Here is a 27,829-nt window from a genome sequence, read left to right on the forward strand (position 1 = left end):
AAGTAAAATTCTGTGCTTCTACACGTAGACAATTAAGTTGAGATCTTTCGGTACCAAAATTAAAAAAAAATCAAATCCAAATTTATGCTTCTTATTAAACAAACAAATAAAACCACCATGACCTATGATCATTTAAAAGGGGGGTTTTCAAAAATATTTTTAAGTTATTCAACCAGAGAGGAAGTTTACTTGGTTTAGTGTGATTCAAAATAAGTACAGACATAACTGAAAATTTACCATTATTCTAGTCATTCTATATTCTCCCACAATTATAACCTTTGCTATTGAATAACTACGTTACTTAATTATCTATTCATGTATCAGTACTCTCAATAGGGGAGAAGCCATCCCTAGAGGACTGCCACGGATGTTATTCTCTGAATAGCCAGAGCACCACACAGAACGCAGCACAAACGAATATTTGTTGACTGACTGGATGAATGAGGAATAAATAAATGTGCCTGTGTTTTCCTTCCCAGAGCGCAACCATGACTTTAACTTAACTTGACTTTTAATATTAAAAATCCAAGGAACCAATTAAAAGCAAACATTTAGAAATTGTATTTTATTTCTTAATAAAATTTTTTTATTAATTGATTTTAGAGAACAAAGGAGAGAGGGGGAGGGAGAAAGACATCGATTTGTTGTTCCACTTATTTACGCACTCATTGGTTGATTCTCATATGTGCCCTGACCAGCAAACTTGGCGCGTCGGGATGATGCTTTTAACCAACTGAGCTGCCCAGCCAAGGAGTTACATTTAGAAATTTTAAACTAGTTTTCTCAAAAACATCAACCAAACTGACTAAAGGGATCAATTCTAGTAACAAACTAATGAGCCAGTCAAAATGCTACAGTTTATGCCACTGAGTTAAATTCAGTTAAATTAATGCCATTAAAAACCAAAACAAAATCTTTTGTCTGTACAATGACCCATTAAAATGCAACATTTATGGACTATGTTAGGTGCTGATTTTTCAAAGATTAAAAGTAAACTATGTAATAGAAGTCTGATTTTTGTATGCTTGCCTAGTTTTTCACAGCAAGTCTAGACAGTAGGGTCTCATATTGTACAATATGAGTAGGGTCTCAAGAAGTACAGTTGCCTTTACAGTTTATACTTTACGGCTTCTGAAAATACAATTCTAATTTTCATTACAAAGGCAGAAATTTATTTATGTGAAAAGAAATCTCTCAGAGGATTAAACTGAAAACATTTGGCAAATTAAGCTAAGGTGGCTTTAAACACAAAGGTAACCTCCTCTGGGTTGCCGGCCTCCCTCCATTTTCAGCACCTGGCCCTCAGCAGCTGTCCCTTTGGCGACTGTCCTGGCAGCCATGTTTGTACAACATACTTCAGCCCGTCTAGGCACCTCTGTTCGGATCAGGCATAAGCATCTTACATAGGCCGGGCCAAAGACAGACAAGTCGAGACAAAAGACACAGGGAACACTTTCTGTGTTTTCCTAGCACTCCAGTTTCTGATTCCTGAAGCCTAGCTACATCCTTCCCTGGCTTCTGGGAGATATTCCTATAACCTTATAACCAATTCCTCTTCTCGCTTAATGGCTTCTGCTACTTGTATCTAAATATAATGAAATGTAGAGTAACTCTGAAGTCACAGGATCAGCCACACTTCTCCAGCACTGCTTTAGTTTTCCCACTTCCAGCATGCCATGTGTAGTGCTACCTCTTCATATACAACAGCCTTAGACTTAAAAACAAAGAAAGAAACAACACATTAACATTACTCATGAGAGGAAGCAAGCATTACATCCAATGCCCATGGAAAAGGTCTCAAGGAATTGTGAAGTTAAAAGGAGGCAATCACGTTGTCCAGCCCATTTATTTTATAGGTGTGGAAACTGAAGACCCAGAAGAAGCCTTTAACTCTGTAAATTTGCCACTGGAGTCTTGACTCTAGAGCACTACAAACATGCCAATACTACTCCTACATTAAAACAAAATAAAACAAGCAATTATGCTAGACAGTGTAACACAGAGAACAACAAATGAAAATGTATCTATAAAGTGTTGACTTACTAAGATATATTACATCCCTTAGAGACCTTTTTTCCCCCCTGTATTCTGTCATGCAGATTATTTTCCAATAGGGAAATAAGAGAAATTAAAAAACATGACTTTACTATAGTAACTTTTAAAAGTACCTCTAAAATGCCACCCTCACTCTTCTCTTTACTGCTATATAAATATATTTGCTTAAACGGATCCTCAAAAGCATATATCTTTAACCAAGTTGAATGAACTCAATTCATAAAATTGTGTTTTTGCAAAGTAAGTTTAGGTGGAAGAGAAAATAGATGCAAAGGTTCTTCCTTTTCTTTAAAGTATACTAACTGATTTTTAAAATCAATGTTCTCTCTCCTATATCAGGAATTAGCAAATTGCAGAATGCCTTAAATTAAGTGTTGATATAAATCAACAATTTTCAACGTGTTCTCTGGCACACAGTGTGTGCCACAAGAATTTTTAAAACATGCAATATCTGACTGTTTAGTCAGGGGCGCTGACCTCTTCTCCCTTAAATCGTCCAATTTAGAAAATGTCAACAATCAGTACAGCCATAGCCATCTGGTGTAAATGAATCAAAATTATACTTATTTTTTGTCAGATTAGCAAAAAATAATGTTTTTGGTATATGCAGAATTTTAGTTATTAGTTTAGTATGCCATTCGATGAAAAAGGTTGAAAATTACTTACATAACTGACAACAAAAAGTTACATATAATAGTAAGACCAGTTATTGCAGGGGATATAATCATCATTGCAATTATTTTAACTGAATGGAAGAATAAATGAACAGAGGGTACTGTTTTTATTATAATGACAAACTGGATATTCAAACAATATAAGAATGGCAGTAAATTCTCTCTTATACAAGCAATAGCACCACCTGCTGATAAGCAAAAGGAAAAAGGTCATTTAATTGTGCTGAAAGGTACCTTTTATATTAAAAAATTTCCCTTGATTTCTATTACATTTAATTTAATAAAATACAATTCATTAATATGTTCTGCATATTTATTTATGACTGTTACTTTGAAAGATTTTACCTTACATATTTGAATCATGTCTTTCTAAAAATCCAAGGTAGAAATAAAACATTATAAAATCTAGAGAAAAACTGTTACTGTGGCTTTTAATTTTTCTGCCATAAGTAATTCATGTACACCTTAATATACTTTACTAACCACAAAATAATGTACATTTAGTTTGTGTCTGATATTCCCTGACCAGACCTAAAATAATGCCATCTTTCATACTCAGCTTTATTTTTGTAGCACTTATTATCATTTAACATATTATATATTCATTTTGTTTGCTTATAGTGTTTCATCTGCTAGAATAAAAACTCAGAGCAGAGAATTTACTTTGTTTACAGCTATTTAACACCTAGGGCAAGTATTTGGTAGGTAGGAGACTCAAATATTGGTGAAGGAATTACTAAATAGGAAAATAAACAAGCAAATTAATATGCAATACATTTTTAAAGTTCCTTGAAAGTATAATAGCTGTGCTGTGTCAAAAGTTTCAAGGATCTTGACAGATTTTGCCAAATTACACTTGAGAAAAGTTGTACCAATAAATGCTACCTTCCATGCATTATGAGGAGGCCCATTTCCCCATTCTCTGGTAAGTGGGAAATAGCATTGCTCTGTAATTTTTATTTGCATGAAAGTCATTATTGAAGAGGCTAAACATATTTTGGGGTTCCAGAGATAGTTACAATGCACTTCTTTTATCCTTTGCTCATTTTTTTCAGTTCCAGATTTCCTATTGATCTTTTCTACTTGTCCAGACCTTGTTCTCTTTGTGCCCTTTTGCTCTTTGAGCATATTTAAGACCAGTGATTTAAAGTCTTTGTCTTTAAAGACTTTAAGTCTAATGCTGGGCCTCAAATGGATGGTTTTATTTCTTTTTTCCCCATGAATGGACCCTACTTTCCTGCCTCTTTGTAAGCCTTTTAATTTTTTTTTGTTGAAAAGCAGATGTTTTGGATATAATAATGCGGTAACACTGGAAATCAGATTCACCCTGCTCCCCAGGTTTGCTGGTGTTGCTTTTTGACGGCTGCAGGGCTGCATTCATTATTTATTTAGTGACTTTCCAAACTATATTTGCCAAGACTATTGTTTTCATGTGTAGTCACAGAAGTCTCCATTCCGTTATCTCAGTGGTCAGCTTGTGACCTGACAGAGCCAAAATAAAAGAAAAAAATACTCTCCCACTCTTTGCCAATGGGCTCTGAGCTTGAGCTCTCCGGAAACCCTTAGCCAGGCCACCTATAATTCTTCCTTAGCTCTCACCTCCTGCTTGTGACACAAAGCTCTGCCCAGAGATCGGCAAGTGATACAAGGCTGGCATCCCCTCACGTCTTTTCTGAGCCTGTGTCTGGCTCTGGGCACGTGTGTCGCACTCTGGATTCCTTAGTATATGTGAGAACCCTCCAAAGCCTTTATTCTCCCATGTATCTTCCTCTTTAGCCCCTTCTTTCCTAAGCTTTTTGGTCTGTCTGCTGCTTGCCCCAGGTGGCTTGGGTGTGCTTTTTTTGCTTTCGACAGAGGCCACCTGGGAAGCCACTCCAACTCTGAGAGATTTCCAAAGGACGCAAAACAAAGATAAGCCTCTGTGCCAATCCCTCTGAGAAACACCAGACAGGTCAAGAAGTAGAACCACAAGTTTTTGAGAACATGGTTCATACTGTCCCATCTGGCACCAGCAAGTTGCACCAGAATGCAGGCTACTTCCACCAAGGCTACTGCCAAGCAGGAAATAAAGGGTGGTACACAAGTAAGCAAAATATGCCACAATGCTTTCTTACCAAAATCGTGCGGTCTTTCTTTATTAAGCTTCCCCCTTGGCTGCTGTAAGTTTTCAATTAGATCCCAGAGCGCTAAAAAAGTTGAATCTGTCATTTTTTGCCAGTCTAACGGTTGCTTGAGAAGACGGACCAATTCTTGGAGCTCCCTGCTCCGCCATTTCTGTGACATCACTCCTTTTTTTGCTCATTTTTACTGAAGAACATTTTAAAGATCTTTATTGCATCTGTACAATTGATACCTTTCATTAAGAAAGGTTCACAGTTTACAAAATCATAAAAGGAAAAGATATAGTATACAGTAACCATGGGTCTATCTTTAGCAGTTAGAGATATGGCTATATTATTTTATCTCGGTGGGATCCTAGAATAAAATGTTCTCCTAAAACCTGGTCTTTGTATTAAATAATTTATCATGGGTATCTTTCAATGTTTTTAAACATAACCCTTCTTCCCCATTTTTAAGAGTTGAGGGTAGTCAATTTTAGATATATAGAATAATAACCTAATTAGTCTCCTACATGGGGATGTTTAATTTACTTCTAATTTTCACTATTATAACAACACTATGATGAAATTGTTATGCATACATCTTTGTGTACTTGCACAGTGATCTCTTTAGAGAAAATTCCTATAATTGAGATCTCTAGGTCGAGGAATATGGACATCTGACACTTGGATATATATTATCAAACCACTCTTCAAAAATATTGAATCAAATCACATCCCCATCAACAGTAAATGGGAGGAGAGCTCATTTCCTTTTACTTGAATCATGCCTTTCTAAAAATCTTTTACTTGAGTAAACCCAAGGTTTCTAAGTCATTGTTAATCTTTCCAACCTATTAGGTGAAATACATCATTATTTATTTATTTTATATTTATATATGAATTTGAGCATGCTTTCATGTTTATATTGGCCATTTGCATTTGTTTTGTGAACAAATCCATGGCATCTGGCTGTTTTCCTGAACAATCCCTTGAAGAGTGAACCTCAAACAGAGAGCTCTCCCTCTCTATTTCACCTTGAGAATCATTGTGGTAGTCAGCATAGCTCTCAAATGTGCAAAGCTAATTTTTAAAAACTTATAATGTTATTTTAAATAAAATTTGATGTGTAAAAAATAATAGCAGAATAGCTGCCACCAGACCAGCCCTCTCACAGATAACACTTATACACTCAAGACAAAATGCAAAAACAACTACTCAAAGACTGGAGAAAAATCAAAAGCAGGCTGACAGCCACACTGAAAAACAGTTTGGACATTCCTCAAAAAGTTAAACATAGAGTTACTATTTAACCCAGTAATTCAACTCTTAAGTATAGACCCAAGAGAAACGAAAACCTATATCCACACAAAAACTTATACACATCCACAGAAGAATCATTCATGATAAAAAATTAAAAAAACCCAAATCTCTATCAACTGATAAATGGGTAAACAAAACATGTCATATTCATATAATGGAATATTATTTGTCCATAAAAAGAAATGATGTATTGATATGTACAACGTAGATGAGCCTTAAAAATATTATGCTAAGTGTAAGACGCCAGCCACAAGAGGCCACATAATGTACTGTTCCATTTACATGGTGAGAATAGACAAATCCATATAAAAAGAAAGTACCAGTAGATTAGTAGTTGCCAGAGTCTGGGAGTGACTGAGGGAGAAATATGGACTGACAATGAGTATGTGATTCCTTTTAGAAGGGAGGAAGATGTTCTAAAATAGAGTGTGGTGGTGGTTGCACAATCCTGTGAATGTAATAAAAACAGTAAACTGTACACTTTAAATGGATAAATGTAGAGTATGTGGATTATATCTTAAAGTTGATTTTTAAAAAAGCAGGCGGAAACTTGAGGGGTCAATGGTTGAAAGAAGGGAACAGCAGTGAGTGAATTTTCATTTTTTTACAACATTTTACCTGAGAGCAGGCCCTACTTGTTGCCTGCACCACTGATCCTTTGAAACCAAAGCAAAATTTCCAATATGTGAGTATTAGCATGTTACTACCCACCATCCATAGTTCTCCACTGACTAACATACCGGTGTTCCAACTGCATTGTTTTAGCTGTTCAAAGGAAATCTCGTATTGGACACTAACAGTAAAGCTGATGAACATTTAGCTTCTCTGGTTGTGGGTGAAGAGGAGCTCAACCCTCTCAACCTGTTTTCCGCCCCACAGCAACACTTAATGAAGCTCCACAGAAAATAATTAGATTTAAAATAATTAAAATTGAAACTCTTTCACATGGCAAACAAGATCTTATCTGAGAATGTCTTTTTTGTATTATGTCCTGGTACTATCCTGTGTAAAATCTTACCACACCACACTCTTCTATACCTGGATGCACAAGTTGTTCCCTCTTCCTGCAACTACCTGGAGAATTACTAATTCTTTAAAAAGCCTCAGCTCTCCAATTAATGTCCCACAGACAGAGGTAGCCCCTGCCACACCTTCACAGTGCTTATACTAAACAAACCTCCTCTATAGCACTTACCACACTGTACTTTAAGTCCTATAGTCTGATCTCTACTAGGCTGTCAACAACTTGAATGAAAATCTTAACAGCTTTCCATCCCCAATTTCTAAAATATTCTGATGAGTAGTACATATTTAATGTCTACTGAATAAAAAAAAAAATCCTTCTAGCAAGTTGTTTTCTAGATTAACATTTTAAAAATGGATTTGATGTTTAATAAAGTAAATCTTTAATTCATTTATTCAGATCAATTCAGTGCCCCAAGCTTTTAAAATTTTTAGCTATTTTCATCAAAATGGCAAATTAAAAGTATTATGCTTAAATTGACAGTGAATTATTGAGTATCTACTGTGTTGTATAGGTAATACATTAAGCTATGGGATCTTATAAACTATCTAGGGAGTCAAAAATAATATACATAAAACTAAAATGGACAGTGTAAGAGCACAACATATTATGAAAATGCAAGTACATATTCTACAGACAGAATCACTGATAGAAAATCAGATGAAAATGAGATCACCTGCTCTATTACCCTGATGTCATAACTAAGAAAAAAGAAACCTAGGTGAGAAGTTAGAAAAACAGATAAACTTGAAATCATCTATGGAAGGTACCATGAAGGAAGTCAAACAGGAGATGGACCTTACAGAAGGGTAGTGCTCAGCAAGTATTCGGCAGAGGGGAAAGCATTCCATGAAAGAAGATGACTGAGGAAGTTAGAGAGGGCAGAGAAGCTTTCACGCATCAATGTGGGACCTGAATTGAGCAGACTGAAATTAGGGAGTTGTGGGAGGCAAAGACTATGAATGGATTTTATAGCACCAGGTTGCAGAGAATTTGTAAAGGCAGGCAGAGGACTTTATATTTTATGTAATAGAAAACAAGTCACCAGAAAACTTAGCAGATCATTGACAAAGTGCTAAAACTTCCAAGTTAACAGTTTTATTTTGCAATTGAGGAAAATAAGCCACAGAACAAATTATGTGATCTCCTCCTAGTTAGAAATTGTATGGAATAGCCCTACTCATATAATGCTGCTGCTTCTGGAGCACTTTGTTGAAACAACTTATTCTTCAAGTACAATTGGTAAATGCTGTTGAGCTTGGCTGTTTGCTTATGTACTATACAGAATTTGTGTGACGGAAAGCATATTCTCTTGTGAGGAAAAAGTCTCACAGATATTCACACATGGAATTCTTAACATAAAAAAAAAGAGTCCTTTGGTTTTAAAATGACCAGCTTTACATTTACTATCAATATCTTACCAAAAACATGCAACCAAAATTTTTGTATAAAACATATTTGACAATTTTTAAAAAAACTTTAAAACTGAACGCTCCATATTTATTGAGCATAAATTTTAATACTTTAGCTACTTTACCATCTTTTATAATCATGCTTAAAATAAGTATTTCCAGAAAGACAAACTGTAGAGAGTATACCTATTCTTCAAACTTAAAGAGTGTGGTCCCATAAATCTAGAATTAATTGAACCAGTATATTAAGAAGACAAATCAGAAAGATTCAGTCAAATGCAATCATTGAAAATGTTTTTTTAAAGACTGAGAACCATATAGGGGGAATAAATGGTAATGGAAGAAATACAATTTTTTTAAAAAAGCAATTTACTGGGGGAAAAAAAGATTGAGACCCAGGTGCATTGTGCATTACCACATTTATGACAGCACATCTGTGATTGCTCACCGCTATAACTTACCCCAGTTTTATCACACAACCGTAAGGTATGAAACGAGCCAATAGCAAATAATTCTCCATCTGGAGCCCAGGCAACTGAGGTAATAGGATGCTCATGAGGTTGTGAATTGTACAAAAGACGGCCATAACTATCCCATACCTACAAAAGCAAATTTTAAAAAATCTTTTGCAACAGTCACCGCCATTTATTATGAACAAGTTTGTCTTACAGTGAGGTATCAAGTTAAGATTCAGAAGTCATTGCTTTACAATATTAACAATTATTATTGTTAATACTATCACACAAGGGGTTTCAGAAAAGGTATATTTCTGAAACCTAAATATCTCAAAAAATATATACTATGATAGCACTGTCATAATTTTCAGAAGTTACTAAATCTCTGATTAATCATAAAACCTATCCATTTTAAGTCTGTTTAAATGTAATAAGGTTTTGAGATGCTGTCTTTTTGCTTAAAATCTTTTTGTCCAACAAATGCTCTCTCGACTTTCTAAAAGCATTTATTTCAATTAAATTTTCTCTTACTACAGTTACATTAAATTTTATTCATCCCCCCAACATTATTTTGGTCTGAAGCTAATATATGTTTAATAAACTAATTATTTTGATTTTTAAAAACTTAAATTGAGTTGATTTAAATTGAATCACTAAAACTAGAAGTTGTACTTACGTTGGTACTTACTAAATCAAATCCTGTAAGTCAATGAGGTAAGTCAATGGGAAAGTGAGTACTTTAAAATACCACTTAAAATTATAAAATAACAGTTTGCTAAATTATTGGAGTTAAATGACATGGCTAAAAGGGATGACTAACAGAATATTCTTAGATGCTAAATACTGAACACCTAAATATGATTCTTTCAAAAAAGATTGAGAACCAAGTGATTAATTCAAACATACATACCTTATATTTACAGTCTTCACCAGCAGATAAAATTAAATCATTAACTGAGTTCCAATCAACTTTTAAAATAATACCATCATGAGCCTTCCACTATGAAAAAAATGAGATATTAATTATAACTTCAAGAGCACTGAAAAGTTTTTTTTTTTAATAGGAAAAGACATTTTGCCTCTTTCTAATGATTCTCTTGTGCCTTCCTTGGATTTCCCCCCCCTTCCTTTCATAGCCATTATGCATAGCCTCACTTGCTTGTTTCACTTCTAATTTACATTAATGAAAGAACCTAGCACTATGGCATCCACTGTATAGCTTACAGCCTTATAAATTTCCTCAGATGCCTGAACTCCAGAAGGAAAATCACCTGTGTTAAACTATTCCAATTTTGATATTTGTGTGATAAGACTGGAATGAATGTTATGTACTCCAAAACTTAGTTAAATCCAAAGCTTGCTCTTCTTTGTACAGCTGACCCTATTACTGATACTGCTTTCATTCTTATTAACTTACTCTTTTTTTTTTTTTTAAAGCTTCTACTATGGGAACACCTTCCTTAGTACTCTCTTCATTCTCTTCTGCATATTCTCCTAGGCTTCATTCTCTTTTCCCCTCCTGTCTCCAGAGTAGTCACTGAACAACTGTGAGAATCTTCTGCTGCATTTACCATAAAACAAAAGGATGTATTCCACAGACATTTATATATTCTATACATACATATATGGATGTATATATGTGACCCAGAAATTTGCAATCCAGAAAGTAAGCATTGATATTTTCCTATCCTGAAATATAATCTATATACCTGTTTAGCTATTACCACACATATAATTAAAAACTATCTTTCACCATGTTTAGGCAGAATAATATAACTGAAAAAGAATTAATTTTCCTTGAAGCCTCTAAGGTACATATTAATGTCTGGGCCAATTAACTTCATATCAAATAGTGATCGATTTTAAGGGTTCTCTCTATAGACCATTCCCAATCCATTATTCTTAATGTGTACAGAAGAAAATATTAGACCCAACTAAGAATAATCCATAGCTTGTTTTATGCAAGATATATAAAAATGTACACTCTCAAAAAAGTTTTGATAATATATGTTAAAAAACAATAATTCTCACAATTTACTGCCAAATTAACCCAATGTCCTAAAATAGACTGCAAGAACAAAAAATAATATATAGACAGATACATATATAGCTAGATATACACATAGAAATTCTTGAGAATTTCATTTTAAAGGTACAAAAATTAATTTTGTATATTGAAAAGTTAGGAACAAAATATGATTTTAAGTTCCTTTACACAGTTGACCCACAATTTGAACTGAACAGGTCCACTTATAAGCAGATTTTTTTCAATAAATACTGTAAATGTATTTTCTCTTCCTATGATTTTAATAATTTCATTAACTTATTTCATTAATAGTATATAATACATATAACATACAAAATATGTGTTAATTGACTGTTTGTGATACTGATAAGGCTTCTGGTCAACAGCAAGCTATTAAGTTCTGGAGCATCAAAAGTTATAGCTGAACTTTCAACTGTGCAAAGGTCAGTGTCCCTAACCCCTGTGATGTTTGAGGATCAACTCTGCTATGATTTAGGATATCAATTTATATACTACCTATATTTACTACTATTTATAATGTACAGTTTTCACTTATTTCTCAATGTTAGTCATTTTATGAAACTTTTTTGAACAAGCTCCTTGACACCAGAGAATGTTCTCTTTCACTTTGAATATCTTGCAGCTGGCATACTGCCTGGTATACAGAGGGTATGCCCTATATTTTCACTAACTGAATAAATAAAAAATGTCTCCTCACTACAAAATCAAGTTCTGGGTCTCTACAGGAGTCCCTAGAGCTCTTATAGGAAATGAGATACATATTTGTGAACTGTATTCTACAAGCAAGAATTAATTAAGCATTCTTTTTTTGTGGACAATCCAAATCTGAGTATATATTTATGCTCAAGGAGCAATGTCTCAGCTTTAGTTTTTTAAAAGGAATAGAAAATTTGCACTGTTATTAATCATACTTTAACTCTTCCTCTATTCTAGCTGAACTTTGGCACTACATACTTTTCCCTCCCTCCATTACTTCCTGGCTCAAAGGTTTTACCAAACCACTAAACTATAATTTATCAATGGTCATATGAGCATCTTCCAAATCACATAATTATAGACTAAGAGATTCACCTTGCCCGTTTTTTGCTGTATAATTCCATAGCAGGTTTTCTGAATGTAAGTGGTGAGGATGAACTTTGGCTAAAGGCAGTCAGGACTAGTTCTCTTTTCCAGCTTCTTCCTTTTACCCAAATTCTTTTCCTTATTTACCTAAGAGGAAGAACTTCTATCTTTTATTTCTTGTTTGTCCCACAATTCTTAGCAGACTGTTCTGCATGTAGTAAAAATGTAAATGCATACTGACTATATGGTATATATAGCATAATCTACATAAAAGTTACTAATATGAAATCTCAAAGTAGTATCTATCTACATACTACCTCAAATCTGTATCCACTCAACTCTTAAATTCGATGCTTTTTCTTAAAACACCTTTAAAACCTGCTGTAGCAGATCAATCTCCAGCACCAAATCCCTTAATCAGGACCTAGTCATTCTACATCTTTTTTCTGGCCTCCTTAACTCTAATTTATTAGGGGCTGACTGAACGGTAGAGATAAGTTAATAATAACATCAATAACAATTCCTCTATATTGAATGCTTACTGTATGCACTCAACACGTTTGTTGTATCTACTGTCCTATACACTGTGTAATTTAATTCATTTAATCCTCACAATAACCCTATCAAGTATTAAAACTAAGACTTGAGAGAGGTGAGGCTCAAAGATATAACTTGCACTTGAACCCAAGTGACTAACTCCAAAGCCTATATTCTTATTCACCACAATATACTGTGTCACTATCAATACATAAAGAAAATGATTCTTCTTTTAACACTGGAATCAAACATCAAAATTCCAAACATAGGCTTAAAGTCTTTCCATTAATTTGTCCCATGCTGACATGTTTTAACTGCCACCATTGTTTTGCTTCTATGTAATCGGTAAAATTACCTAATTTGTTCCAAATTGTTCTACACTGACGACTCCTCTATTCCAAAAATACTGAAAGAAAGTTAGAGTCTCAGAGAAATCCCAAGTGTATTGAATAGAAGAGGAGAAGGAAGAAAATGATAATGATGATAATAAAAAACAGTCTAAAAAGCTTTCAAAGTTTTATTATTTTGTCCTGTTTTGTCTCAAATCTCTACATTTGAGACTAACTCTGCTAAAATGCCACGCATGCCAAATCATGTGACAATCTGATAACTCAAAACACATTTATGATTTACTGGTATAATGTGAGCTGTAATAAGGAAGAAGTGAACCGTGTTGGAAACATAACCAGATATTCCATGTTCTGTAATAAAAGCTGACAAAATCCCCAGGCTGTCAAAAGACCACCCAGAAGAAAGGGACTCCTAAGAAAGTGACCTCTCACTTAACAGTCTAGCAAATCCTGACAATTTACAAATGCTTGAGCCGTACCTGTAAAACTTTAGCATTGGGTTGAAGAGGTTTAATGATCAGCTGCTTGCCTGCTGTATAAAGAACCTTTTCTGAATCAGGGCCCCATGCTACTGAATACACTGGTATTCCTGTAAAAAAGGAGAAAAAAAAAACACTGATAAACTTTATCATGCCTTTTTAAAAGGGAGATTGTTAAGAGGATCAAAAAAGTAATTTACGGTATCAGTTCATTTCCTCCTAATTCGAAAGCCCTTTTAAACTGGAGTAAAGCCTCATATTGAAATACACACTATGTTAACATTGACCATTGAAAATCTACTTTGACAACTGACAAACTATATTTTTTAACTAATTTTGGCCTTGCAGAGAAAAGATATGGTTTTTAGGAATTTGAGATATTTTGTTACTAAAATACATAAAATAAATACACTATATTATTTTAAGATATAAAGAGGTATCATTTCACCTCATCAATAGCCATCAGTTTAAATTGACTCAATGCATAAATTGACTTAAATTCTCCACACAAAAATACCTATGGTATACACATCTTATAGATAATTGTCATTCCTGATGCTGCTACAGGCAACAGAACTTTCCCTCATCTGCTGCTTAAGGAGTAGTCAAATGCATAAGCATCACCAAACCCCCAAATGACCTACCTCTCCCATCTATGAATTCACAAATGGCAAATTAAATATGAGATTAGGGAAAGCCTTGCTATCAATCAAGCGTAGCTTTAGCCTGAAAGCTGGGCTAAAAAGGGCTCAAACGTCCTATAACCAGCACAAAGTTGACTCCACTTCCAAGAGAAAGATACAAGTTTGAGTTATGTATCATACATTAAATTTCATACTGTTTTCAGTGTCCTAGAATAGGAATTTAGGGATGATATTTTCTAACTCAATTACTTTCTAGATTACCTAAAATCTCCTGGAGGGCTACTTTATGTGATCCTAGGTTTAAAAAAAAGAAAAAAGAAAAAGGATATCATATTTATTGAAAGGATTAAAAATCTATACTCCACTGTCTGACCCAGTTACCCATTCATTAGGAAAGTGAATCAGGTTATAAAATTAATCTATAGAAAAAAATATATATATCAGTTAGATAAAAGTTTGTGTTCACCCTATTCTTTTGTGCCATTTCCTTCCCAACCAAAACACAATTGTGAGCAAGTCTCAGTGGTATACAAGACTTAGAAAGTCTAATTTAAGTCTAGTCAAAAAAAGTCCTGAAGCATGCCTTTCACAGTGTAGGATAGATATTATACTGGGTCTAAATATCCTATTCAGTCAATGACATCTGACAACAGATTGTTCTGTTATCAGAGGAACCTACAGATGGCCAGTGAGATGGACAGCCTCAAAAGGCACTTCTTTTTCTGTACTTGATAAGTACATTTTCTTGGAATATTCTCTGGGAGTAGCCAGGAGCTGACCTGATCTTCAAAAGTAAATCTCTAAATGAACAGAGTTCAATGCTAATAAACTCCCCAGGAAATGTAAATAAAAATTTCACATATCTCAAATGTGGTCCTTGGATGAGGACTGGAAGGGAATAGAGGGGGAAAACTTATTTGATAAAGAGGTAGAATTATAAGTGCCTTTTTTATTTTCATTATTACAGGTGTAATTACTGTGCAAAAAAGTAAATTAATATATTTTAATTATAGATTATCAAATCTTTGTGAATACTCTGGGTAAAATTACACTTTCCTGAGGTATATACTAAACAATGACAAACATCTATACTCAACAAAATAATTCAGTAAATACAACTCCCATTGAGTTATACAGGATGTCACTCTAGTCCTTTAGTTGTGGTAAAAGGCACACTTGGGGTATAGGATGAGGAACTAGGGACGCTTTTGTCCTCTTTAACATTGAATTTGTGGCCCCATTAAGTCAGCTATGTCACCATTTCCTTGTTTATAAACCTTATAGATCTTCAGAATACTTATTTTCCCTTTTGGGACATGAAGATTATTCATTTCCTGTTTATAAAAAACTATTTTAAACAATAATAATGTTAAAGAAACAGATACAATAACTATGGTTTAAAACAAAATAAGCTTATGGAGAAAAAGTAATTTCTTTGTTATAGCATGTGATTTTGAACCACATTCCTTCGATCAAAAAACAAATACAGAGCTATTTATGATAAATAACCTTAAATAAGATCAATGGCTGCATCTCATTAGTTGTCTTCCTAACCATCAATATTCAAAATCGGTAAAACATCAAGAAATAAGAGAAGCCCTCATTATATTCACCCTTTATATTTATAATAAAATATTAAGTGTGAAACTATTGTATATACGAATGTTTTCTTTTCCAAAAGGAGATGTACTACTCGTTGCTATATAACTTCCAATTTGGGTGGTTCTAACAAGGATCATTATTGAAAGTGGACAAATTAGCTTCGGAAAGAAAGTAATTACTTCTATTGTGATGAAATCCATCCCATCAGCATTTGAAAAAAATCTATATTTTAAGAGCTTTAAAAAACATACTTTATTAAAGCACTGAATTATTTTTAGTGCCACACTTCACTTTGTAAAGTCAACATGGAAATAAATTTAGCCTTTCAGATTGAATAACTTTGAAACAAAATGTTTATCAAATTATGTAATAAAATGTTTTTAATTTCATAATTAACAAAAAAATAGACAAAAAAAGCCAAAAAAGTTTTATAAGTAATTTCTTGCTTTTTATATTGGGAATTTTTATTTATGTTCCATTTCAGTTAAGACACTCAAAAAGATCTTGTTTTTCTGACTTTGTACAATATAATCATGTGACCTTTTTGACATTTTTTAAGAAACCACATGCACCTGGGGTTGTGTTAAATGTCAGACCCTTATCTCTCTGTAAAACAAATTATCTAAATTCTTTCAACCTGTTGAAGGCATTTTAAACCACAGAAGAGGAGACAAAAATGTATTTCAATTGTTTTAAGGAAGTACATGGTCAAATATATCATGTTTTTCACACTCATACTAAAAGGTATCCCCTAAAAATGTTGTTTTTGAATGTTTTTAAGAATGCTTTTGAAACAGATGCTTCACTATTTTAATGAAGCATTAGTTATCTTTGCCTTGAATGCATTTCAGGTTTACATTGAATGAATGTAAGGAAAGTGCTTAGAGTGGAGTCTGGCACTATATAAGCACTATTTGTTAGTGACTACTACTAAAATTACTTGGCAATGCAATAAGCAGCCATTTGTTTATTGTGTTGTTCATAGTAGTTAGCAGGTTCTCAATTTTTTTGTTGTTGTTACCAAATCATTAAAAATTCAAAAACCAAGAATTATTTCCCTTCATTGTATGTGCAGGGACAGATACTAACAATTGGTAATCAAGTGCAATTTCTTACATAAAAAAAAAGGAACTTTTTGGTTATGTAAGTCACTGGGTCAGTACAAAAAAGTGTAAATGAAGGCATTTGTTTCTTTAGTTTCCATCAGCCACCTCTCCCTTGGGGACCCCAGTCCCCCACAGCTTCACTTTTTACCTTTCTGTCTGTAACTGACTCTCACATTCATATTTCAGCCTTTACTTCTGAGCTCTAACAACATTTCCACTTGCCCCAAAGACATGTCCGAACTTCAAACTCTACATATTCAAAGCTATCATCCCTCCACACTTATCTCTTCATTTACTCTTCCCTCTGAAGCCTTACTTCTTATAGGGTATCCACTCCTCTCAGCCATGAAGAACTAATCATTTTTTTCAACTACTATCACCACTGCCTTTGTGTTTAAGCCAAAATCCACACTTAGCATGAAACAACATTTAAATAACCTCCTTACTAGCCACCCTTATTTAATCTCTAACTCCTCTAATTTATCCTACATATTATCATTAAGGTAATTTTCCTAAAAGATATCCCTTATCTCTTACTCTCCTGCTCAATTTTTTTCAAGGTTTTAGAATAAAAGGCTTATAAAACAAACTCCAGCCAGTTCCAGGAGCAGCTGAGACTATCAGTGTGTTCATCCCTCTGGTAGTCCTTCACCATAAAGGGCATGTACGCCTTGGCCCAAGGGTATGCTCTCACTGGCTGGACTTCCAAGTCTTATCCTGGCCACCTCTTTGTCTCTGATCACCTAACTTTCTCAGAAACAATCCATTTCCTTACCTAATTTCTTCATCCTTCAAAGCCCAGCCAAAAGATGCTGCAATTTTTTCCAGGAACCTTTTCCGATACTTTCTCCCTCATAAGTATTAATCTCTGCCTTGCTTGTCTTCCCACAGCACCTTACAGCAACAAGCACATTCTGCCTTGTATTAGAGTTCTTTACATCTCCAGTGTACTTCTTTTACTAAATTCATTATGGACAGGTTCCATGTTTTGTCATTCCATTCTTGCATTTGAATATAGTGCAAAAATGGTCTGCAATACTCTATTCTAATTTTAATCTACAATTAAAATACTACATAGTGTAACACATGATAGGGCTTAATTATAATTACCCCTATACATTATTTTTCTCTAAAAGGAAAAATAACTCCTCAAAGGTATCAGTAAGAATCATTTTTAAACTAAGTCAAACTAGGCCCTAAAACTTGGGATTAATCCTTCTGTATCAGAGGAGAGGGTAATGATTGTGACTTTTTCTATTTGTGTAACTGGTAGCAATCATCAAGAAATAAATTCAGGAATTAATTTCTATTCATCAAGAAATTAATATAATTAACATAAACATGTAGTAAAAATCACGAGAATGCTTTCAACATTGTTTACAAAATTCCAAGTTTTACAATAATTCAGGCTTATTTTATTTCATTTTTGTGCCAAAATTATTTCCTCAAGGAGGCAGAAGTCCCCCACTTCCACCTAACATGACCTTCTTATTTGAGCCTTCAGCATCCAGCTTGCAGTAGTTCAGATTTATAATCACCCTCAAAACTTGCAGTTTCTAATAAATCAAATGAACCTTATAAATAACCAGGTATTCTTCCTTTGAGGTTAATGTCATAATAACTTAACTTCTCTAATAATTTTTCTCAAAGAAAAATAGGAAAAGTCTGTGCCTTATTAGAAAAATATGGGTTGCACCAATGATCAAAAACTCAAAAATTAGATGCATGGTTCTATAGTAAATTTGTAGTCCTTAACCTAGAAAAAGATATAAGATTGCTCAATTGAAATACCAGGAGGTTAACTAAAACAAGAAAATGTAATTAAATTTTGCACGTTAATTTTATAATTAACATAAATCTTGAGGTTGAAAAGAATAAACAGAATTGAAATAGGATAAAGATGATTGGCCCTTTCACAGCCATTTGATGTTAAGGAATTTATAGCTATTTGAAATGGTGACAGAAAATATCATTACATAATATGAAAACATAATAAAATTACCTATATTATATGACATATTCTGTATTTTGGCTTTTAAGAGAATCCTATTTACCTATGCAGTTTGGAGGGGAAAAAAAAAAGAGCAGCACTCATCCCTCTCCAAAATAAACACACAAACACTAACTCAAAATGAATCACAGACCTAAATGCAAGCACTAAAACTATAGAACTCTCAGAAGAAAATGCCAGTATAAATCTTTGACTCTGTTTTAGGCAATGGTTTCTTAGCTATGACACCAAAAGCAGAAGCAATTAAAGAAAAAAAATGGATATCTGAACTTCATCAAAACTTTTCTATTTTAAAAGATATCAAGATAGCTTAAAAAAAAAACTCACAGAAGGGATAAAAAAATATACCAACTAAGTCTATTAACCAGAATATATAAAGAATTCTTGTAACTCAGCAATAAAAAGACAACCCAATTAAAAAGTGTGCAAGTTTTCAACAGACATTTCTCCAAAGAAGAAATACAAATGGTCAATAAGCATGTAAAAAGATGCTCAACATCATTAGCCATCAGGGAAACAAAAATCAAAACTATAATGAGATACCACTCTGCACTCACTAGGATTGATTATAATAAAAAACACAACCAGTAAGTGTTGGGAATGTGGAGATATTGAAGCCATCATATATTTCTAGCGGGAATATAAAAGGGTACATTCACTTTGGAAAACAATTTCAAAATTTGTATTTACTGATTTAGTAAACTACATAGAACTATCTCCGAGGTAGTTCATGACTCAAGTAAAAATAAGCAAAGAGCACATTGCAGTAGATACAGTATGCAACCCACTTGTTTCTAAGAGGAAAAAAAGGAATATATAAAAGCAGATTTATACCAGTTGCTTCTGGGAATGTTTGTTGGGTAGCTAAACAATAGGAATAATATGAGAGATCAAAACTGTTTAAAAAGCAACTATACCCTCTTACATGTTTTAAATTCTGAAGTACATGAATGTATTATCTATTAAAAATCAATACTAAAAAATTAAATAAAAAGATTTAAGTGTTCCCTGCAAAGTACCTATTACCAATCAAAATTTATGATCACTTATTAAAAGCAGGGGTTTCAAACTCAAATACTTCCCAATCTGAGTTACACCCATGTAACATAATGAGTGAAGTGAGCATAAGAAAAATGAGAAGTTTAAAATGCAATTAAAAATGGAGCAGCCACTACCAAACTCCAGCTTCTTGTATTCATTCCAGAAAGCAGGCCTAATGCTGTCAGATCTTCCAATTTTTCAAGACACTAGAAATCCAAATTTGTACGTGAAATGTCCTGATTTGTAACATTGGGTCTGTATCATGTTAGTGGGCCAGATTCAGCCCAAAGGCCACTTGATTGTGACCTCTGAAAAGAACAACTCTTCCATAGCCTTGCAAATTTGGGGCCTTTAAATGCATTTCCTCTAAGAGTGAATGAACTAAGTAGCAGTTTGTTTTCCAGACCCATTATACAGCATTAAACTATAGCACTGTCACCTATCTATGATTATCAATGTTTATATTAAACAACTGATTCTAAATTTGTACGTGAAATGTCCTGATTTGTAACATTGGGTCTGTATCATGTTAGTGGGCCAGATTCAGCCCAAAGGCCACTTGATTGTGACCTCTGATTTATAAAGTCTTTAATTTATGAACATACTGTGCTTCCAATAGCCTTGCAAATTTGGGGCCTTTAAATGCATTTCCTTGGTAAGAGTGAATGAACTAAGTAGCAGTTTGTTTTCCAGACCCATTATACAGCATTAAACTATAGCACTGTCACCTATCTATGATTATCAATGTTTATATTAAACAACTGATTCTAAATTTCAGTTTTAGACTGGAAAATCCAAAACTGTGGATCTAAGGGTAGCAAAAGGAAGGAGATTTTTGGGAAGAATATAAGGAAACAGAAGAAGCCTTAGAGGCGCACTGATAAAGAATCTTAGGCAAGAATTCAGATATAGTGGGTAGTGATATAAGCTTTCAGAATTTCTCTGAAGATCTGTGTCTTCTGTAGACAACAAATTTAGCAAAAGAGAAAAGAAAGGAAAAAGGATATGTTTCAGCAGCAGCAGCTAAAAAAAACTGCAGCCCCAGCTCCAAGGAGGCGAGATCTGGAAGAATTCTGCCAGTTACTCATAAGCCAGACATCAAAAGTGAGAATGTCGAATAATTACCCCTAACAAAAATTATAAAGCCAAAAGTAAACTGCCAGACCCACTAGAGGACTAAAATAAAATCTATTTTCTAAAGGTACATTTTATTACTAAAGTAACAATAAACTAACTTTTTTTTAAACTAAAATTCACCCATGAATGCTTCTATAAACTCTAAATTTTCTACTCATGTATAAATATTCTTCTTGGAGATTATCTGTAGTGAAATTTAACCTCAGGAGATAAGCACGAACTAGTACTTCTAGTTCCTTCCCTAACATTTCGTTAATGTGCAACTAAAAGAAACATAACTATTTTAACATTATCCCAATAGTAAACAATTTAAAAAATGAAATCTAAAAATTTTTGCAAGTCAGTTGTTGGAAATACTTCACAGTATGACTTTATATCACATAATCTGAAGAATAATCTGTAAGCAGCTTTTTGGCAACCTGTTTCTGAAGATCAGTTGATAAATTCTCAGGTCAACATTAAATCTGCTTTATTGTTCCTAGATAAATGTAATTCGGAAAATAAATCTGCTACACAGGAGAAAAATCTTATGTAACCTAAATCCCAAGAGGAATGACCATTTTATAGGTTAACTTCATGGGTACTTCTTCCCAATTAACTTGGAAAACTGAGATGCTGCTCTAAGTGGTTGTGACTTACTAAGTTTTGATTCATCAGAGTGTCTGCTCCCTTCCATTTGTATAGAAATCAAATATACAACATAATTTAGAAAGGGTGCTAATATTATGAAGTTATTAGGACTTTTTAAGTCAGGAGACTCTCGATATTTTCTACTACTATTATTTACTTAAGTAGACACTAAATCCTGTTCTACAAGGGATATGTTCATAATGCTTCAGGATTATTTTTAAAAATTCCATTAGCCTTTAACCACGTTTGTATGGATTCACTAACAAAGAAAAAGCCTTTGAGTATTTTGTATATTTCTTGGCTGGAATAACATAGGTGCAATAATCCATCAGGCAACATGGAAAATAAGAGGAAAAATGTGTAAATAGAAATAAGAGATTTCAGCTCTTGAAACTGACCAAAATCAGTCTTAGAAACACTATTAGACTGTTTTTAAAGGAAAATGCTAAGATATCTTTGTTTATTATAATACGTACCTTGCTGAGCTAAAGTTGATCTTAGCATTCCAGTCTTTGACCAGATTTTTATTTGTCCATCTTCTCCCACTGTAAAAAGAAAATGATAATTGATATTTTTAGCTATAAGAAATAGAGGACTTCCAGCCAAGATGGAGGCATAAGTAGATACACTTTGCTTCCTCACACAACAAAAAGAAGAACAACAATTTAAAAACAAAAAATAATTGGAACTGCCACAAAATCAAACTGTATGGAAGTCCGACAACCAAGGAGCTAAAGAAGAAACATTCATCCAGACTGGTAGGAGGGGCAGAGAGGATGTGTGGCAAGGTGGCGGCTAGAGGACCCGGCAGGTGAGGCTGTGGCTTGCAAACCAGACGGTCCCCCATTTGTGTACAAATAAACCATTAGGAACAGCTGGGGAGCCAGACAGACCACGCAATCCAGGGTTCCAGTGCAGGAAAAGAAAGCCTCAAAACCTCTAGAGGTAAAAACATGTCGGGGTTGCAGTGGCAGGAGAAACTCCCGGCTTCACAGGAGTCTGTTGGAGAGATCCTAGAATGTACAAAAACCCACCCACCTGGGAATCAGCACTAGGAGGGCCCAATTTGCTTGTGGGTAGCAAGGGAAATGACTGAAAGCCGGAGTAGAGCCAAGCAAGTGGCATTGTTCCCTCTCAGACTCCTCCTGCACATACAGCATCTCAACAGCACCGAAGTGGCGAATACCTAAGGCTCTGCCCTTCCCGACGTAGCAGGCGCACTGAGACAAAGAAATATGGCCCAAATGAAAGAACAGATCAAAACTCCAAAAATTGAACTAAGCCATAAGCAGATAGCCAACCTATCAGATGCACAGTTCAAAACACTGGTAATCTGTATGCTCACTGAACTGGTTGAGTATGGTCGCAAAATAGGGGGAAAAGTGAAGTCTATGCAAAGTGAAATAAAGAAAAATACACAGGGAACCAACAGTGAAAGGAAGAAAACAGGGACTCGAATCAATGATTTGGAGCAGAAGAAAGAAAGAAACATTCAACGAGAACAGAATGAAGAAACAAGAATTCAAAAAAATGAGGAGAGGCTTAAAAATCTCTGGGACAACTTTAAACATTCAAACATCCAAATCATATGGGTGCCGAGGAAAAGGGGAAGAGCAAGAAATTGAAAACTTATTTGAAAAACTAATGGCAAGAACTTCCCCAATCTGGCAAAGGAAATAAGACTTCCAGGAAGTCCAGGAAGCTCAGAGAGTCCCAAAGAAGTTGGACCTAAGGGAGCACACACCAAGGCACATCATAATTACCTTGCCCAAGATTAAAGGTAAGGAGAGAATCTTAAAAGCAACAAGAGAAAAGGAGACTGTTACCTAGAAAGGAGTTCCCATAAGACTATCAGCTGATTTCTCCAAAGAAATCTTACAGGCAAGAAGGGGCTGGGAAGAAGTATTCAAAGTCATGAAAGGCAAGGACCTACATCCAAGATTACTCTATCCAGCAAAGCTATCATTTAGAATGGAAGGGCAGATAAAGTGCTTCCCAGATAAGGTCAAGTTAAAGGAGTTCACCATCACCAAGCCCTTATTATATGAAATGTTAAAGGGACTTATCTAAGAAAAAGAAGAAGACCAAAAACTAGGAATAGTAAATGACAACAAACTCACAACTATCAACAACTGAACCTAAAAAAAAAAAAAAGAGAAAGAAAGCAAACTAGGCAAACAACTAGAAGAGAAACAGAATCGTAGAAATGGAGACCAGAGTGGAGGGGGAAGAATGAGGGAAAAGATACAGAGAATAAACAGCATAAATAGTAGGAGCAAAATAGGCAGATGGAGGTTAAGAATAGTATAGGAAATGGAAAAGTCAAAGAACTTATATTTACAACCCATGGACACGAACTAAGGTGGGGAGGGGGTATGCTGGGGGGAGGGGTGGTGTAGGGTGGAGGGGAATAAAGGGGAGAAAAAAATGGGACAACTCTAATAGCATAATCAATAAAATATAGCATAATCAATAAAATATATATATATATAAAACAAAATAGACAGGGAGATGTTAGGAACAGGTAAAGGTATGGTTAGGTAGCCAAAGAATTTATATGCCTGACCCATGGACATTTTCTGAGGAGGAGCAGGATTGCTGGAGGGAATGGGGGTACCAGGTGGAAGGGGCCAAAAGAGGAAAAATTAGGGCACCTGTAATAGCATAATCAATAAAAATATATTTTAAAAAATAAATTTAAACATTAAATTTACATATAAAAATCAGCAGTATCTATATTAGTGCATATTTAAGATTCAGACAAAATTTATTCTAATTAACAATGCTTCATAACTGTAAGAGTTAACTGAAATTTTATCAAAGTAGCCTAACTTCCATTACAAAAATGTTTGTTTTTTAATAGTAGAAGACTTATGAGTATATAATTGAAATAATGCTTTCATTTTCACTGATATCTCCATCCTAGAATTCTAAGAAGAGTGTTTTCAGTGTAATAAGATTAGTTGCAGCTGAATTCCAATGAGTTGGGGACTGAATGGATGAAGCAGTATATTACTTTTTCTGAACAGTTTGTGTTAAGGGTTAAAAAGAAAGAGGAAGTTGTAGCTAGAGAGAGTTATTGGCTAACAGGATTTTTACTTCTTTCTTCTCAATTTTTAAAATGGATGACATCTGAACACTCTCATGCACTGAAAAAGAAACCACGGGAAAAAGAGAAGTTGAAGAAACAAGTAAGAGAAGGTAACAACTCACTGAAAACTCCTACAGAAGGCCCAGGGGATGGGTGTGGTGATTTTAAAACATATCCACAAATTGTTGTTCCTCATTTTAAGATGTGCAGTTTAATTTCTCTCTCCTTCAGTGTGGGCTATACTTAGTGAATTGCTGCTAATAGAATGTGGTAGAAATGATGGAGTACAACCTCTGAGGGTGGTTCATAAAATATATTGCAGCTTCTATCTTGTCCTCTCATGGTTCACTCACTTGGGGAGAAGGCGGCTATCTTGTTGTTTGAACGTATAAGCAGCTCTATGGAGAGGCCTCTGTCGTGAGGAACTAAGGCCTCTGCGAACAGTCAGAAAGGAACTAAGAACTCTGGCCAACAGCCAGGTGAATAAGCAATCTTGGAAGCAGATCCTTCAGCCCCAGTCAAGCTTTCACATGATTGCAGCCCCATCCAACTTCCTGAGTCTGGGACAGAATCGCCCAGTTAAACTGTTCTCTGTCTCACAGAAACTGTAAAATAATATATGTTTATTATCTTAAGTCACTGACTTTGGGTGTCATTTGTTATAAAACAATACATAACTAATACAATAGGTGAAGGTAGGGCAGAAGATAGGACAGAGATAGAAGAGGGTAAAGGTCAGTAAAGTGAGAATATTTTGAATTTAAAAGAATTATAATTTTTATTCACTTTCTACTTGAGCACTCCCGAAGTTATTTTTGACAGAATATTCTCCATAAATCATGTAAGAAAACTAGTAATAAGTATGACACTCTCAATTATAACATTATATAGGGTGTAGATCAATACTGTGCCAGTTATTTACTATTAGATAGTAAAAGACTATTTCTAAGAAAATATTCTGTTCTTTTGAAAATTTTTCTTTAAAAAATTAACATGTCATTTTTGCAGACAACTTACCTGTAACCAATGCTGTTCCTTCATAATTCCATCTTCCTGCAAGCACTGCTCCACAATGAGCTTCTACACTTTTTTCCACTCTTCCTAACTTAGAAATCAGATGAAATTTACCTAAAAGAAATTATACTTGAGAAATCTATTAAGCTAATTTATTCAATCAACAAACATCTGTTGACTACCTATTACTGGACTAGTTAGCATAGTGTTAGGCACTGAAGACAAAAGGGCAAAAATATAATTACTCTTACTTTCAATGAACACAAATTTATTGGAAAACAGGCACAAAAACAAAGCTACAAAATCTTGAAACAAGTGGTGTAAGAGGAAATACATAAATAAGGCTATGACAATTCAGAGGGACAATAAAACTTTACTGGCTATGGCCCAAAGGAACCCAAAAAATATTGAGAGAGCCTTCTATTTAAGCAGTTTTGCAGGCCGGCATTTTTTTTTTTAATAGCCTATTGAAAAGCTGGAAAATGTGTAGAGAAGAGGAACCAAAATAGTGAAATGCTTTTAAAAGATAAACTGAGGCATATTTTAAAACTTTAAGAGTTTATATAAGCAAAAACTGATTCCAGGCAGAGAGCACCAAACCAGAAGTGGTTAGGAGGGCTCCCCTGACAGGAGCTTAGAGAGAGGCATTTATAGAGAAAAGGCAGAATCAAAGTAAGGAAATTACTGACTATAGCTTAAAGCCTAGCTGGCTGTTTGCGATTGGCTGTCCTTAGGTTTCAATTATGTAAACTTGAGGCACTTACAGGCTTAGATTTTGGTTTCCATTTGTGGACTGACAGCATTAGAGTCACCTCAGTCTAATGGCCTCCTTGTTTTGTTAATTTAACAATTAATAATCCCAAATTTTAAAATACTTGCCTTATATGATGTTACACTGAGGCAGGCACCAGGCAGACAAAAAAGCAGGCTACTTGTTTGCTGACCTCAAAAAGTTCCCAGTGAGCCAAAAGTAGGTTTACAGTTGTTTATATGAAAAATAATACAATAATTAATAAATAATACAAGAATAAACTGTGCTTCACACACTCATAACTGTAAACTTACTTTTGCCTCACCCCATATATAGGAAAAGAGTTGACAAACTACATCTTTAAAGTACATAAACCAAGCATATAAGAGATGTAATGGGGATAAGTCAACTATGCAAAGAGTAAGTACTACAGGAATCTGAAAAAAGATCAGTGCAGTTTTGAATGATCATAAAGTTTAATAAAACATAGATTATAATAAGTTACTTAAGTGAAATTAGACATGTTCCCCAAATCAATATATATGTGATCTGTCCAGAAAAAGTCCAGCCATTGTTAGTACAATGAGAACAATTTGCAAGACACTGATGTAACTTTGCAGCCAAGGAGATGGACTGGGACTGGGATGTGCATGTGTGAATAATGACAACTGCACTGTATTGGTCAGTGGGGGTGGTAGTCATTCAGTGAGCATGTGTACTGTGTCATCATTACATTCAAAATGACTTGAGTAGAGCAATGAATCTGCAATAGATTTTACATTAAGCTTGAACGAATATTCCTCTGCAGAAACTATTTGGATGATTCAGAAGGCTGAAGCTATGGGCAAATGGTGATTGGCAACTTCATCACAACAACACATCCACTAGTCCATCACATCTTGTACAGAGTTTTTTGGTGAAACGTCAAATCACCCAGGTGACTCAGCCCCTCTACAGCCCAGACTTGACACTCTGCAACTTCTGGCTTTTCCCAAAACACAAATCACCTTTGAAAGGGAAGAGATTTCAGACCATCAATGAGGTTCAGGAAAATAAGATGGAGACAGCTGATAACCATTGGGAGAACTGTGTGAGGTCCCAAGGTGCCTACTTTGAATGGAACCAAGGCATCATTGTCCTAGGTACAATGTTTCTTGTATCTTCTTCAATAAATGTCTCTATTTTTTCATATTACATGGCTGGATATCTTCTGGACAAAACTCATATATAAATTTTGTGTATATACATATAATTTTTTTTCAATAAAATAATAATGTGGCTGCCT

At 34.4% G+C, this 27,829-nt stretch overlaps 1 protein-coding gene across 1 annotated transcript in view; it reads right to left on the reverse strand.

Moving 5' to 3' along the window:
* The window catches only part of IFT80 (intraflagellar transport 80), an 80,773-nt gene that overhangs the window by 46,144 nt on the left and 6,800 nt on the right, over nucleotides 1-27,829 (reverse strand). Inside the window, exons 2-6 of the mRNA XM_054580165.1 lie at nucleotides 25,797-25,907; nucleotides 22,165-22,233; nucleotides 13,518-13,627; nucleotides 9,953-10,042; nucleotides 9,049-9,186 (exon numbers count right to left, since the gene is read on the reverse strand). Of these exons, the coding sequence (XP_054436140.1) occupies nucleotides 9,049-9,186; nucleotides 9,953-10,042; nucleotides 13,518-13,627; nucleotides 22,165-22,192 (366 nt within the window). The 5' untranslated portion in view covers nucleotides 22,193-22,233; nucleotides 25,797-25,907. The remainder of the gene's footprint in view (nucleotides 1-9,048; nucleotides 9,187-9,952; nucleotides 10,043-13,517; nucleotides 13,628-22,164; nucleotides 22,234-25,796; nucleotides 25,908-27,829) is intronic.

The sequence above is a fragment of the Pteronotus mesoamericanus genome, unplaced genomic scaffold (genome assembly GCF_021234165.1).
Source record: "Pteronotus mesoamericanus isolate MK-2021 breed Mesoamerican mustached bat unplaced genomic scaffold, CSHL_Meso_final contig_116, whole genome shotgun sequence".
NCBI lineage: Eukaryota > Metazoa > Chordata > Mammalia > Chiroptera > Mormoopidae > Pteronotus > Pteronotus mesoamericanus.